The 15,224-nt window shown below is 56.1% G+C and overlaps 1 protein-coding gene and 1 long non-coding RNA gene across 2 annotated transcripts; one reads left to right on the top strand and one right to left on the bottom strand.

Annotated features, from left to right (window-relative positions):
* Positions 1-2,072: 2,072 nt before the first annotated feature.
* Positions 2,073-13,177, bottom strand: LOC109495806. The gene is made up of 2 exons (XR_006591710.1): positions 12,482-13,177; positions 2,073-2,399 (listed from the first exon to the last, which is right to left on the bottom strand). It is a non-coding gene; the product is annotated as an uncharacterized LOC109495806 (long non-coding RNA).
* Positions 4,790-6,567, top strand: DUSP23 (dual specificity phosphatase 23). The gene is made up of 2 exons (XM_023247560.2): positions 4,790-5,144; positions 6,190-6,567. Exons 1-2 carry the CDS (start codon positions 4,878-4,880, stop codon positions 6,373-6,375), a joined length of 453 nt encoding a protein of 150 aa, XP_023103328.1. The 5' UTR covers positions 4,790-4,877; the 3' UTR covers positions 6,376-6,567.
* Positions 13,178-15,224: the final 2,047 nt, after the last annotated feature.

Genomic DNA, 15,224 nt, shown 5'->3' with positions numbered 1-15,224 from the left:
GGAAAAATTTACAGTGTCATGAAGGTGATGGAATTGTCGGGAATACAAGGCATCAACTGGTGAATTGGGAGGGTCCAGTCATGGAACGTTCTGTAACAGTATACGAGTCGGAAATTTTTCAACAAGACGACAAAGAAAAACAAGGAAAAGCTATCAGTGCCATCTTGTGGAAAGACCTGTATTGAAATGTCCAAGGTAATCTGGCCACACCCAGACCGTGTGGAAGCCTCCACACTCAGTGCTGATGAGCATCCAAGAGAGAGTAGGGTGGCTTCACTCTTTGTTTACAGCCACGGAGCTGATTGGTGGAGGGTCTGTTCTAATAGCTTGCTTCCTTTGCCATGGGCAGTAATTAAATAATTTGTATATCATCCCTAACTGTACGGATACCACATAAACTCCCATACCTCCAATACCACACACACACACACACACACACACACACACACACACAACCCACACTCAAGCTGTTCAGCCTTGATCCTGTACCCAGCCCGGCTCTCTAAATGGGATATTGGCATTGATCTACCACGGCACCTCATCCCCAAGAAACATGCACATACCACACACTTATAGACCACAACTGTTTATGGTATAACTTTTTCTTGTAAAAACAAATCTGATTTTATTTTACATCTTGAGTTGATTCGATCTGATTCTATCTGGATATTCCCCCTCGTATTAGTTACCTGTTGCTGCAGAAAAATCACACCCAAATCTGATGGCATAAGAAATAGTTATTATCTCCCGGTTCCCATGGGTTAGGAATTCGAGAACAGTTTAGCTGGGTGGTTCTGGCTCAGGGAATCCATGAGGTTGTCAAGATGCTGGCCATCTAAAGTCTTGATGGGGCTGGAGGATCCACTTCCAACAGCTAGCTCCCTCGCGTGATATGGCCATGAAGCCTCAGTTCCTCACCTCATCTCTCCATAAGGCTCATTGAGTGTCCTCACAACATGGCAGCTGGATTCTCCAAGGCAAAACCACAATGTCTTTCATGACTTAAGAAGTCACCCACCATCATTTCCACAGAATCCTGCCGGCTACACTTCTGTCACTGTGGGAAAGGACGAGGCAAGGCAGGAGGTGGTTCACTGGGGCCACCTTGGAGGCCAGCATCACACCATCCCTTCTTAAGCCCAATCACCAAATCATCAGGTTCCAGGTATGAAATGTGTTTACACAAAGGAAGAGCAGCATACTTAAGATGCTGAGAATTCTGACTGCAATCCAGGGGCCCAGCCCAAACAGTCCTTTGCCTTGAGGGGACACAGAGGCTTACTTAGAGCAAGGAACTCTCTGACTCTGGCTTCATTTCCAACTGCCACCAGCATGAAGCCAGTCAGGGAGCTGAGATCTCAACGTGTAAGAGTAGGTCAAAACATTTGTATGGACTGGGGAAGGGGGAGCTAGGGTACAGGATGCCCCCAAACTGTTCTGTTGAGCTTGTCAATGAAAAGTTACTTCTAATATATTTTTTATTTTTATTGTTTTTTTTAATGTTTATTTATTTTTGAGAGAGAGGGATAGAGAGAGGGTGGGGGAGGGGCGGAGAGAGAGGGAGACAGAATCCCAAGGGGGCTTCCCAATGTCAGTGCAGAGCCCAACATGGGGCTCGAACTCACAAACCTCGAGATCATGACCTGAGCCAAAACCAGGAGTCGGAGGCTCAACCGACTGAGCCACCCAGGTGGTACAATGAAAAGTGACTTGTAGGATTTCGCAATGGAGGGAACAAAATGTAAGGTCACAGGACTTTCTGGTGATTCTAACCCAGGCTTATCTTTCCCCCCCGCTGACTTCTTTGTGCTTGTTTTTACTATACAATTAACGTTTTAATATATATTATCTGATTATCTTTGATGAGGAATTTAGTGCTTCATTATACGAGAACAATGACATTTGAGTCTAAATCCTCGCAAGTATGTTGTAAATTCCTTCAAGTCGGGGAAATTAAGCTTCTTACTCAGCTCACCATCAGTGTCAACAGAACGTTCTCCGGGAATATGCCCCCCCCAACACACTCACACACACAAGGAATCACACACACGCACGCACAACAGGAGAAGAGCTCTAAAAAAAACCAAGGGTTATTTATCCTCTTTAACAAAACTAGTAATTAGACTTAGCCAGGATCATACCGACACAGGTGTTCTTTCCTTAAAAGCACAGACACGTAAAAAACACACCGTAAGAAGGTGTTACAGGATACCCAATACGGTCCTCAAATCCGCGCGATTAAGAAGCGACACATCACGCGTTGTCACAAAGTCCCAGAGACTCACGTATGCTCCCAGAAGTGTGTCTTCTCAGTCTGGCCTATGCACTCTTTTTTTTCTCCCCCATTCGTTGGTTCACTGCACACTTTTGAGCACTGCGTATCAGACTCCACGTTAGATCTGTGGAATTCAAAGACGAAATTCAAAGACAGAATGATGCAGCCTTGGCTTCAACACAAAGAGGTAACCACAATGCAATAAAATAACTGTTGCCTGGGAGTACATATTTATACAAGGTGAGAGGTGAGCCCAGAAAAAAGAAAAAAAAAAAGCCTAAATCTTCCTGAGCATCAGGTAACACCTGAAGAAAAACCAGTATCATACGGGGCGTGCAAGGCGCTGACGTGGTTAGTGGCAAGGGTCTGGGCCAGGAAACCATCACAGAGGGGTCTTCCTTTCAGTCTGAGACTCCCGAGGCCCAAGACAAAAAGTTAAACAGCACCCCTGGCCATGGGACACAGCCCAAGGCAGGGACCCTGGGCCCTTTTCACCGGGGCTCTGTTGGAAGGGAAGGGCACAGTTGTAGAGAAGAAAGGAGTTCCTACAGGCTCTCCATAAGGGGGCCCAGGCAGGTGGGAGGATGCACAAGGGGAGAGTCACTGTCAGGGGCTCAAGGGAGAAGGGAATCTCTGTCTTCCCCAGAAATAGCTCCGGAGAAGATAGGCTTTGACGTAGATCCCAAGGAGACAAGGAAGGGGCACCGGGTGGCGGGGAGGGATGTGGGAAGTTTTCCTCTGACGAGTGAGGGCTGCAAAGACTGGAGAGCAAGACAGGAGGACCAAGAAATGTTCAACCCCAGGAGCCCTGGAGACTTCTCTCCACAGTCAGTGCAGCCAGAAGCCCTGGGGAGCCACAGCAGGCAAGGAGGGGATGGATGGGTGGGGATAGGCAAGAAGAGTGATCAGGAGTTGGTGGGAAATGTGAGTGACAAAAGGAAGGGCCTCATCAAGGCTCGGGTTGCAGGGAGGCGGGGAAAGGGGAAATGGCTCAGCCCGTGGCACCCAGCGAACGTTCAGCCTTGTCTGGGTGAACGGTAAGTGCATCTTCCGCAGGGTCAGCAGAGCCTCTGAACTTTGGGGGAAGAAAGTTCCTTTCCATATTGCTGGAACCAGAGCTTTCAATGGCCCAATGTGTGTATCAGGGGCTGGAGGGGACAGGGGGAGGGAAGCGCATCTTTATGGCTAAGTGTCCTGGGCTTGGGCCCAGGGAGGCCTCGGCTCAGCCAGCCCAGCCACATACCGGTTGAGTGTCCTTGACCAGCTTAACCAACTTGTCTAAGCCCCAGATTACTCGAGTACAAGAGGGACATAAAAATACTGTCCGCGTGTTGTTCTTCCAGAAAGCGCCTGGCACAGGGCCTGGCACATGAGCAAATTCAAGGAGGGTTAACTATTTTCACGATTATAATTAGTCTGCATCACTAGCAAGCGCATTGTCCAAAAGAGGATGTGGGCGGGTCAGATCACAGGGAAGGCGCTGTGCTCAGAGCTGGGTCCCCACCTTCTCGGAGCAAGGCTGATGAACTCTGGTCTCCCCACCGGAGGGTGACTCAGCCTGGAAGTCATGAAATATGAAAAGAAATTAAGAATTGCTGCACTTGCTTCACGCAGATGATTTGGGAGTGTGAGGATGGTTATGTGAAGAGGCAGCATCCTTTCATTTAACTTGAGCAAACAAAACTGGGGCGTTAAAGATGCCGGCGCCAGGCTGTCTGGTTTCAAATCCCCGGACATTAGTCATATCGGTGGCATTCCTGAACCTCTCTGGAGCCTCAGTTTTCTCACCTGTAAAGCAGGGTGCATTAGGTTACCCACGTCATAAGATTATGGTGGCAATTAAATCAGTTCCTACAGGTAAAGTGCTTAGAACACTGTCTGGCATGTACCAAATGCTCAATAAACGGTAATTCTTATGCTGTGGGTTATTATCATCATTGGACTCTAATTCCTACCCGGGTAAGATTTCAGGGCACCAGATGGCAGCCCCGTAGTTTTTTGAAGAATTCCAGCGATAGAAAATGAGAAGAGTCCCCGCAGCGGTGATTGCCCCAGCTGGACGGGTTCACCAAGTCACTGAAGAGACCAGTCGGTCATCATAGAAGGGGTTCCTCCCCGGAGGCGGAAGATCTGCTAGGCGTCCACTGTGAAGAAAGACTCCATGAGGCCAGGCCCTGGGGTTGCAGGGGCAGGGGACACTGGTGTAATAACTGCCACCGGCCGCCAGGGAGCAGCAGAGCCCGACCCCGGGTGGCGTCGTGCGCAGAAAGCAATTCATCCCGGGCTCTAGGTTTGCCTCCGGCTGTTTGAGTAGCTGCACCAATCCCCGTGAGCACCGCTGCGGCAATCCCGCCCATTACCGGCTACCCAACCAATCAACGAGCGCGCTGCTCCGGACTGCGGCCGGCTCGCGGCGCCCGTCTGCTCGGTCCGGCGCCCCAGCCCCGCCCCCGAGGCGGGTGGGCCAATCCCCGCGGCGGGACGGGGCGTCGCCGGGCGGGGCGCGGAGCCCACGTGGTACCAGGGCGCGGGTGGGTGGTGCCGGGCCCCGGGGGCGGGCGGGGGACGAGGGGCTGGCGCTGTCGCGTGCCCTGCCGCCGCCATGGGGGTGCAGCCCCCCAACTTTTCGTGGGTGCTCCCGGGCCGGCTGGCGGGTCTGGCGCTGCCGCGGCTGCCCGCGCACTACCAGTTCCTGCTGGACCGGGGCGTGCGGCACTTGGTGTCCCTGACGGAGCGCGGGCCCCCGCACAGCGACACCTGCCCCGGCCTCACGCTGCACCGGCTGCGCATCCCGGACTTCTGTCCACCGGCCCCCGAGCAGATCGACCGCTTCGTGCGGATAGTGGACGAGGCCAACGCGCGCGGGGAGGTCAGCGGGCGGGGAGGGGCCTGCGGGGGTCAGCGGGGGGGCTGGGAGGGGCCTGCGCGGGGCGGGGCGGGGCGGGGCCGGGCACCGAGGAGCCTGCAAGCGTCAGCGGGGAGCAGGGCGGGGCCGGGCAGGGAGGAGCTCGCGGGGGACTGGGCGGGGACAGGGCGGGGCTAGGGCAGGGAGGGGCCTACAGGGGGTGAGCGGTGGGGGGGACAGGGAGGAGCCTGCGGGGGGACTGGGCGGGGCCAGGCAGGCAGGGACTTCGCTGGACTCGGGGAGCAGAGGGAGCGCCCAGGGACCAGGACCGGAAGACGGGCGGAGGCGCGCAGTGGGGGGTAGGGCCCGCAGGGAAGCAACGAGTGTTGTGAGCTGAGAGGCAGAAGGGTGGCAGCTCTGGGGCGACATGCGGGTGGAAGACAGTGGCTCGTGAGCGCTCTCCGGAGCCACACTTAGTCCAAATATAACGGAGCCACATTTGCAATTTTAAAGTTTCTAGCAGCCACATTTTGAAAAGGTAACGAAGAATGAGGGGAAACTCGTTTTGATGATGTAGGTTAACCCAGTAAGTCAAAAATATTACCATTTCAGCATATAATCAATATAAATTCTTCATGAGATATTTTAATACTTTTTTGTACCACGTCTTCAAAACCTGGTTGTACTTTATGTCATATCTCAATCCGGATGAGCAGCGGCTCCGCGCTCCGCGGGGGGCGGGACAGGGGGGAGGCGGGCGGGGGGTGGGGGTATCACTGGACAGCGCAGGTAGAGGGTTGTGGGCGGGCAGGCCAGGAACCCGGCTCTTGAACCAGCTACTTGGGGTGTGATTGGCAGCCTCCAAGCCACGAGGGACGGGACAGCCCTCCCTGACTTTGATGTCACTTCTCCGGCCCCTGAGAGCCTGAGCCAGGGGCCTGAGCCGGCCTGTGAGGTCCTGGGCCTCACCCAGAAGCAGCAGCTGCAGGGAGAGGGAGGGGTGTAAGGGAAGGGCGAGGGAGGTGGGGGAGGGCACCAGGCTCCACCCGACCAAGCTGCTTCTTCGCAGGCTGTGGGAGTGCACTGTGCCCTGGGCTTTGGCCGCACTGGCACCATGCTGGCCTGTTACCTGGTGAAAGAGAGGGGCCTGGCCGCGGGAGATGCCATTGCTGAAATCCGGCGCCTTCGACCCGGCTCCATTGAGACCTACGAACAGGAGAAAGCCGTCTTCCAGTTCTACCAGCGGACTAAATAAGGGCCCCCGGCACCCGTCTGCCTGGCCCATGCCCTGACCTGCACTGGAAGCACCAGGCCCTCCCGCTGGCTCGAGAGACTGAGTGGCCCTTCCCTGCAGGCAGGCCTTGACCAAAGAGAGGGCTGGGGCTGCACTGCAGGGGGGGCAGGGGGGCCTCCGCTGCTTCCCCGAATAAATAACTTCAAAGAGCCAGCTCTCAGTGCATAGCCCCGTGCAGTTTACAAAGCATTCCCACATGCCAACTAACTGGAGCCTCACGCTAGCCCTGTGACCCAGGAATGACAGCAGGGCCATCGCTGTTCTTTGGGTGAGGTAGCTCAGGCCCAGGCCCAAGGCCAGGCTTCTAGAAAGTGGAAGGGTGGGCCGGGACCACAGCACACATCTTCAGCCCCTGAAAGATGCTGAGATGCTATGTGTCTGTTCCCTGCCAATCTTTGATGTCTCTCCTGGGGAGCCGGTCAGCGAAAAGGTCACAGATCCCCAGGGGCCCGGGGTCTCTGATGCTCACAGGCCGGAAGCGTCCTGTAGACACAACCCCTCAATCTGGGCCCGCATGCCCCTCCTGTGTCATCCTGTCCACCCTCTCGAGACAGAGAAGGCCTGGGTGTTGTGCACACAGATAACTACTATCGCCAGTTCCCCAAGACCAGGTGTCTCTCACCAGCCGTGGGCTTCTGGGCTCCCCCGTGAGCCCCTGCCTGTGACGCTGTCCCCCAGCCCCAGGCCCAGGGAGGCTGGAACCGAGCCAGCCTGGGCGGTTGTGTGGAGAGGGCTATTTGATGGTTAGATGAAGGGATGCGGGGCCATGACTCTTGGCGTGTTTCTCTGATCTTCCCTTCCCTTCCCGGTTGGAGACCATTCTAGAAGGCCCAGAGCCTTTGAGACACAGGATGAATGGGGTAGACCAGCCACATGGACTCTTTATTGTAACTTCTGTCTGAATCCCCATCCCCTGTTGTGCGGCAGGCCGGGCTGCACGAGGCAGAGGTTGGTCCTGAACCGCGTCCTGAGTGCTGTGCGTCCCCGGCCTTGGCAGGTGCGGAGGCTCCAGCTGAGTGAGATGACTCACCACCTCCTGCAGGGACGGGCGCGGACAGGGCCGCAGCAGGGACAGGGGCGCTGGGACAGACCTGCCTTCCAGATGCAGTGGACACAGAGGAAGGAGGCCAGCCCCCCCACCGCGGACCCCGTCCCGTATAGCCTAGGCCAGAGGCAGGCCCAAGCCGCCCGCTCCTGACCCATCTTTCTGCTCTCTCACGCAGTGTTACGGCTGGAGTCTTGCCGCTGTCTCCGGAAGGGAGACAGGCCGTTAAGTTCCAGTCCTGCAGCGGACTAACTAAGGGCCCCTCTCCGCTGAGGACTATCAGAGCCAAGTAATCCATCCTTCATCCTGCTCCCCTGGGTCCCCACCAGCCCGGCCAGGCCGCGCGTGAGAGGCACCCACAGTTGCAGGCACTCAGGCTGCAGCAGAGCCGGAAGCGGCTGGGAGACCGATGCACCGAAGCCCGGCCACCTGTTCCACCTGCCGCCTCACCGGAGGCCTGGGCCTGTTTCTCCACGTGCACCAGAGCCCCCTTCCACAGGGGTGTGTGTGTGTGTGTGTGCGCGCGTGCGTGCGTGTGCCAGAGCCCCTTTCCACAGGGGAGCGTGTGTGTGCGTGCGTGTGCCTCCCTTCCCCTTTCCACAGAGGAGTGTGTGTGTGTGCGTGCGTGTGTGTGCCAGAGCCCCTTTCCACAGGGGAGTGTGTGCGTGCGTGCGTGCACCAGAGCCCCCTTCCACAGGGGAGCACGTGCGTGTGTGTGTGTGCACACACGTGCGTGAAGGGAGCAAGCCTGTGGATGGCCTGCTCCCCGGACCCCTCCCCTCCACCTACCAGGATGGGAACAGGGAAGTGGGGGCTCGAGGCTGCACCCCAAGGTTCACGTCTGCTCTGATCCTGCCGTGCCCTGTCGAACAGCCAGTCCTCACACTCCTGCCCTCTGCTCCCACCCCCCTGCATCCTGTCCTCTGGACGGCAGGAGGGGAACCTGCCCTTCCCTTCCTCCCGGGGCTCCTTCAGAGGAGACGGAACATTTTTCTAACCCCATTAGAGCCCCCTATGCAGCCTCCGTCCCCATAATTTAAGCAGATCTCTGCTGCCTCAAGAGTTCCTCGGGGAAATAAACATATAATTATGTGCTTAAGGAAATCGGTTTTTAAATAAGTAAGAGTTGACTTGAGATGAAAAACTCTGCCCGTATCCTTCCACCTGCCTGGGGAGGTTAGCCTGAGGCGCCTTTTGGGCGCACCCCCACCTCCAGATATTTGGGGATTGGGGTCAGAGGCCTGCTCGCCTCTCCTGCGACCACCAGGGAGGGGCTACAGGCCTCCCTTCCCCGTCCCACCTTCACTGAGATGACGGGTGTGAGGAACGGGCCACCCCCGCCGACACGGAGCCTGTGCCCCCCCTCAAACCAGGGTCCCTCCAGCACAGCACCGCTGGCATCTGGGGCTGACGCTTCTTGGTTGCGAGGCCATCTGTGCGCTGTATGGTGTTTAGCAACATCCGTGACCTCTCCACTCACCAGATGCCGGTAGCGTGCCTACCCCCCCCCAAAAAATGGGACCTCGAGAATGCTTCCAGGCATTGCCAAATGTCCCCCAGGAGGACAAAATTGGCCCCAGTTGGGAACCAGTGCCTCAACCCAGCAAGCACCAGAGGCAACCATGAGCTTTCATTCCCTATAGGAACGTGCTTGGGCGTTTCTCCTGTGGACGCACACGTCTCCAGGGGGGAGAAAGGGCCAGACGCCCTCAAACGCGTCCCTCTTGCGGCGGTTCCTGCTGCCCGCTCCCAGCCCCGCCCCCTTGCCCAGGGTGGCTTTCCAAGATGGTGACAGACACCGTTCACTTTCAACGTCTGCAGTGATGTGGACTCACACCCCCGTGTCTTTAAAGCTCACGTTTATGGCCTGGCAGGCGGCTTGCCATCCCTGCCCGATGGAGGCTGTTCTAAGTGGAAGACATCCGTCCACGTCATTCGGGTTCTGTGGCCGGCACCGTTTCGGTTCCTCTCCCGGAAAGCTGTTCGGCTGCGCGAGCAACTAGAATCGGGACAGGGGGCGCACGGGCCGCTCTCTGAGACACTCCTCCCTGGTTCTTCCTCCTCCGCTTCGCCTGCCGCAAGCCCCACGGGGGTACTTCTCCGTGGGCTCTTCCCAGGCCATGTGTCCCCGCCCTGGGGGGGTGGGGGGGACATGCATCCTCCTGCTGCATCACGTATCCTGCACCCACCGCGTAGGGACCTGTCCCACGGGGCGGCCCCTCCTCCCCCTGGTGAAGGGAGTCCGCTCCTCGTGCCCGGGCCCCCAGGCCTCCCCAGGAGAATGATGAGCACGTCAGGGGGCCAGGGATTTGATCCAGATCACGAACCATTTCCCAGAATGAACCGCACTCCTGCGCCGAGCCTCAGACCAAAACTTCTGCTGTCTGCGTTGCCATTTTTCCTAAGGAAACGAATTTGGTCTCACGGGACTGCTGCGTCGCGAAACAGCGTCAGTGACCACGAATGCATCTCACGCTTCGTCGTGACTGAACCGTCACATTTATGAAGCACCGACCGCGTAGCAGCTGCTTTACACACATCGTGTTATGCCTTCTTCTCCTTACAACCACTCTGCGAATCAGGTATTTTTCCCTTTTTATAGATAAACTGAGGCGTGCAGAGCTGGCTAGCTTGCCCGCATTTGCAGCGACGGAGCTGGGATCAAACAGGGACCCTGCTCCCGCTGCCCGACCTCCCCCCAGCCCCAGTCACGTGTGGCAGTCTGTCTTCATGGTCAGAGCTCGGCCTCGAGGGCCGTGTTAACACAACCTCTGACGTCCCTCTGTCCATCCTCCGAGGAAGTCAGGGAATAAACTGCACCTGACGCTGAAGCCAATGCATCCGAGCTGTGGCTGTTCCTTAAAATGCAGCCCCAGCGTTTAAGTCCCGAATAGGGAAGCCGGTCATCAGGTCACCTCTGTCACAGCTGCTACTACAGGACTCGGAGCTTGTGATGTCCTCGCCCAGCAGGACGATCTGGAGGCACGTGTGAATGTCATTGAACCCTTGAAAATATCCGATGATTTATTGAAAACTCGAATCTCCTTTCTGGCTTTGTTGTTGTTATTGGAGCCCTTAATGGGTGCCAGGCTCCATGCCAAGTGCTCGACAGACATTATCGCAGTCGATCCGCAGAGCGACCCTACGAACAAGGTCATGATAATGACCAGTGCACGTTATGAGTAAACTGAGGCCCAGAGAGTTTGAATAACATGCCCAGTCACATAGCTAGATCAGGACTCAAACCTGGGTTTCTCTAACTGTAAATGCCTTGTCTCTCAGGAGTGGAGAGGGGACATTGTTCTCATTAGAAAACACACAGCAGCATCTTGTGTTTCCCCAGAAACAAAGTATTTGGACCGACAGGCTCCCGGTGGAGCTCTGGGATCACGCACCACCACCACCCCCCCCCACCACACTCGGGCACCGCCACTCTGTCCTGGGAGTGTTGACCTGCCTGACCGGCCGCCACCCCAGCCGGCTTCCGCCTCAAGCCTCCTGCACCGTCAAAAATATAGTCCCCTATTGATTTAGAAGTGAGTCACATAAGCACCTCTTCCATTACTTTAAAATTTGTCTCCGCTATTATGGACTCGAGGCGTACTCTCGAGAAGGCCTGTGCTTGTGCAAGCAAGCAGAAATCTGAGAAACACTTGGTGCACGTCTATGCCTCAAGTTGATGACTTATTTGCAACCTTGATAACTGAATCCTTTGTGCCAACAAATTCCCTGAATTGCTTCGGCCACCCTCTCACCCTATTTTTCCCTTGACTCACTCTGTCACCCTGGATATGTGATCACGAAACAAAGTGGTGATGTCACCTCTGAGCTTTCGGTGTGTGGGATTCAGCACCGCCAACAGTTCTGGGATGTCCCCCCTGCCTTTTATACTAAAGACATCACTGTGTCCTCCTCAGCGATGCGTGCTGAGTAGTGAGTCTGCTCCAAACCCAGGGTGGGACAGATGGGGAATAACCACTGTAGATGCCCCACGTGTGGCACTGCTCACCTCCTGCAGTGTGTCTTCTGTGCCGCTGGGCTCCCCAGGCCCACGCTAAGCAAATTCACCGATTTGCGTGTTTAGGCACCTGTTGTGAGGGCTGGCTGGAGCTGGGTGCAGCCTGGGGCGTGGAGTAAAATTGAACAAAGTAACCACACTGGGATCAAGTGCACAGAGAGAACAGTGCCACGTTTGACCCTGATCTACGAGGCCCCAAAGAATCGAGTCCTTTTCGGGGTCCCCAGGACCACTCTTGCTAGAAGGACTCACAAAAAAAGCTGTCATATTACCAATTATATTATTGCAGAGAGAGGACACAAATGACGATCAGCACAGGAGAAAGGCACATGGGACAGAGCCCGGGGAAACCAGGCATGGGCTTCCAATGGCATCACACGGGCACACTTATCTCCCCCGGAATTGTGAAAATGCATAAATACTGCCTGAGGGCGAGGTTCACCGGAGCCTTAGTAGTGCCCAGGGCTTTTGCTGGGGGCAGTCACAAAGGCACGCAGCCCTGGCATGACTGACCTTCGCCGCTCGCTCGGTCTGCAGCCCCAGAGGGCAGAGTGAGGCCGCCCAGCCCCAAGCAGCCTGGCGTCCACACACTCACGTTGTTAGCACACACCCTCTGCCCGGCCCCGGGTCTCAGGTGCCCAAAGACGTCCTTATGAGGCAGGATGTTTCAAGAGCTCAGAGATCACCTCACAGGAGCCAGTTGAGGGGCAGGCCTGACGACCTTGGGAATGCCTAAGGTTTGGGCCACCCCGCCTGCTGAGCTGACCCCGTCCGGCGCACGACCAGGTATCCCGTGCTCTGCCCATGACAGCCTGGGGGGTGCTGTTCCCTCTGCCAGCGAGGCTTTGTCCCCAACTGTGCCCAGCTCCCAACACCCGCCCCCGCCCCCGCCCTTGGTCTGGGTTTAAAACCGTTTCTTGGGAAAAGGTTTTCAAGCGCCCCCCACGTACGCTCACACATATTCCCGAAGCATCTGTCCTTCTCCCTCACGGGCCCTTGCTCACCTATGATTCCTTTCATTGTCTCTCTCTCCTACTAGAGTGTCGGGACCTCACCCATGCTGCCGGCGCCCAGCACAATGCCTGGAACCCGGGTACTCCGTAAACACGTGGCAACCGACTGACCGGGTACCTGCCCCGCGACGCAGAACCGGGAAGAATAATCCAGGGCATATAATCTAGTGGCGGATCCGTGGCACGCGTGCCCCGAAGTGTGACGCAAAGATGGGTACAGGGCGGCGCACAGGGAGCCGACTGGCGCCGAGGCGCCCCCAGCGGGCGGCGGAACACACGCGGGTAGATTCGGTCGGTGAAGGGGCCGCCAACACTCCTGCCGGAGGGTCTGGGTGGGTTGCATCCGATCGCCAGTGCGCAGGCGCCACAGGCCTCGGAGCAGAGGCCACCCCGCCGGGCTCCGCGCGACAGCAGGGCCTCGTCGCTGGGCGGGGCTGCGGTGCTTTGTGATTTCACGCCTGCCAAAGAGAGACAAGGCCTCACCGCTGCTGATCTTTACGACGTTTCAGAAGATGCGAGTTAAGTAAGAACCCGCTTTCCCCGCTTGCTGAAAGTTAATGACGTTAACGCGTTGCCAGAGAAAGTAAAGGGGTTGTTCCAGCCTCTGGGCTTGCGGGTTATGATTTTTAATGCTTTTCAAATGCGAAAGGACCTCAAGCGAGTGTCGCGCCCGCGTGCTAGAGATGCGTGTCTTTCCCACGGCGGCTGGCACCCGCTCCCGCGCAGCCACGGCCCTGGCCAAGTCGCTGGTGTCGCGTTTTAAATCTCGGGCCGCTGCCCTAAGCCAACTGACCCTATTCTAAGGTCCGCAGCGGTGGTGGCCCCAATTCTGCATTCAGTCCAGTGCCCTGGCGTGTCTCCCTAGTGCCCCAAGGCCAAGGGTGCCCCATGAGCTCAAAGTTTCCCCTGCTCCCCACCCCTCCCGTGATGTCTGTCCCCTGACCTTCATACTTTCTTCCTTTTGTCAGGTGGTGGTCAATTTGTCAAGTATAGACGAGCAGACAGACCAGATGGTATGTTCTGCCACAGGCTCAGGGCACGGTGGGTGCCAAGGAGGGACAGTGCGGGGGGCTCCAAAGGCTGCCCCCGCCCCCAGTGCAGGAACACACAGATTCTCAGTGGAGTCGAGGCAGCTGTGAACACCAGAGCACCCCTGGGCCCCACCTGGAGGCCTGGAGAAGAACAGACCAGCACGGGCACCCAGGGAGCCCTCTCCTGCCCCGCACGGGAGCCTAAGTCTGCACACTTTACTCCTCAGTCCTGCGGGTCCTGGGTCTGGCCTGGCAGGTGCACTCAAAACCCTCCGGGAAAGGAAGGAGGCTGGGGATGCGTGGAGAGACCTCCAGGCCCATGATGCAGGCGTCAGGCTGCACCCTTGAGAGCTTGAGGGTGACTGACCTTCAACCCGCCCCAATCCACTTCTGCTCATCTGATAACCCAAAAGCCACAGAGGAAATCATGGCGGGGGGCGGGGGGTGGTTGGAAAGGAATTAGGGGAGTGCAAATTAAAGCAGCAATAAGATATGAGTTTATATAGGTCAAGCTGGACACACATACACCAAATCTCAAAGCACCAGAGTTAGCACGACTGGGAGAACGGGAGCTTACAAGTTGCTGGGGGGTATGTAAATTGCTCCAGTACTCTTCAGAGAGTCATGTGGCCAGCTCACCTGGAAATTCCAGCCACTTCACGTCCGTATGTATATTCTGGGCAAATTCTGCATGTGAGCCTAGAAACGTGTGAGGCTGTTCGTTTATTCATTAATCTCGATACAGATGTGCTGAGCACCTAGCATATCGCACGCTTCTAGGAGCTCAAAACCGAGCACGAACAAAACACGAAAATCTCCACCCTCACGGAGTGTATATACAACATTGTTTAAATGGCCAAAACCTGAAAACAATTTTAAAATATGTCGTTAGGAGAACGGATGAACACTGAACTGAATACACAGGCGTGGACGTGGCTATGCCGTGGGACCAGTGTTGGGTGTATAAGAAAGAAGCTTGCGGGGGCGCCTGGGTGGCTCAGTCGGTTAAGCATCCGACTTCGGCTCAGGTCGTGATCTCGCGGTCCGTGAGTTCGAGCCCCACGTCGGGCTCTGTGCTGACAGCTCGGAGCCTGGAGCCTGTTTCGGATTCTGTGTCTCCCTCTCTCTCTGACTCTCCCCCGTTCATGCTCTGTCTCTGTCTCAAAAATAAATAAACGTTAAAAAAAAAATTTTTTTTAAAGAAAGAAGGTTGCAGAATATTAGGTACAGAACCATTTGTGTGAATAAAGGCAAACACTACTATATAATTGCTTATGGATACATACCTGTGTTATGAAATTAATGCTTTGGCTAAGCCACTGCTCAAACCCAGGGGCTTAGCTGCCTGCTGGAGGGGTGGGGTGTGGGGGAGAGTTTAAGTGAAGGAATAGGGAGGAGAACTCCAAGCAAACTCTGGAATGTTAAATTTCCTAAAAAGAAAACATCTGAAGCAAACATACACGTTAAGATGCTGGCATTGTACTTTCCGGGTGTGAAACACACAAATGTGTGTTTTCACATCCTGGGTCCTTTACAGTTTTAGTTCAAGGTGGGGAAGTTTTTGTTCTGTATTGCTTTCACTTTCGAAAAGAGTTGGTTGACAGAAGGATTAAGGCCACATTCCCCCCTCAGCGACCCGGGGCCACAGAGCGCCCGCCGTCGCTTCTCTGGGATCGGACCCTCCGTGGGGCACCAGCAGGTGC

The sequence above is a fragment of the Felis catus genome, chromosome F1 (genome assembly GCF_018350175.1).
Source record: "Felis catus isolate Fca126 chromosome F1, F.catus_Fca126_mat1.0, whole genome shotgun sequence".
In the NCBI taxonomy this organism is placed as follows: domain Eukaryota; kingdom Metazoa; phylum Chordata; class Mammalia; order Carnivora; family Felidae; genus Felis; species Felis catus.
Note: the sequence above shows the minus strand (reverse complement) of the source record. Positions and strands in the feature narration are given on the sequence as shown.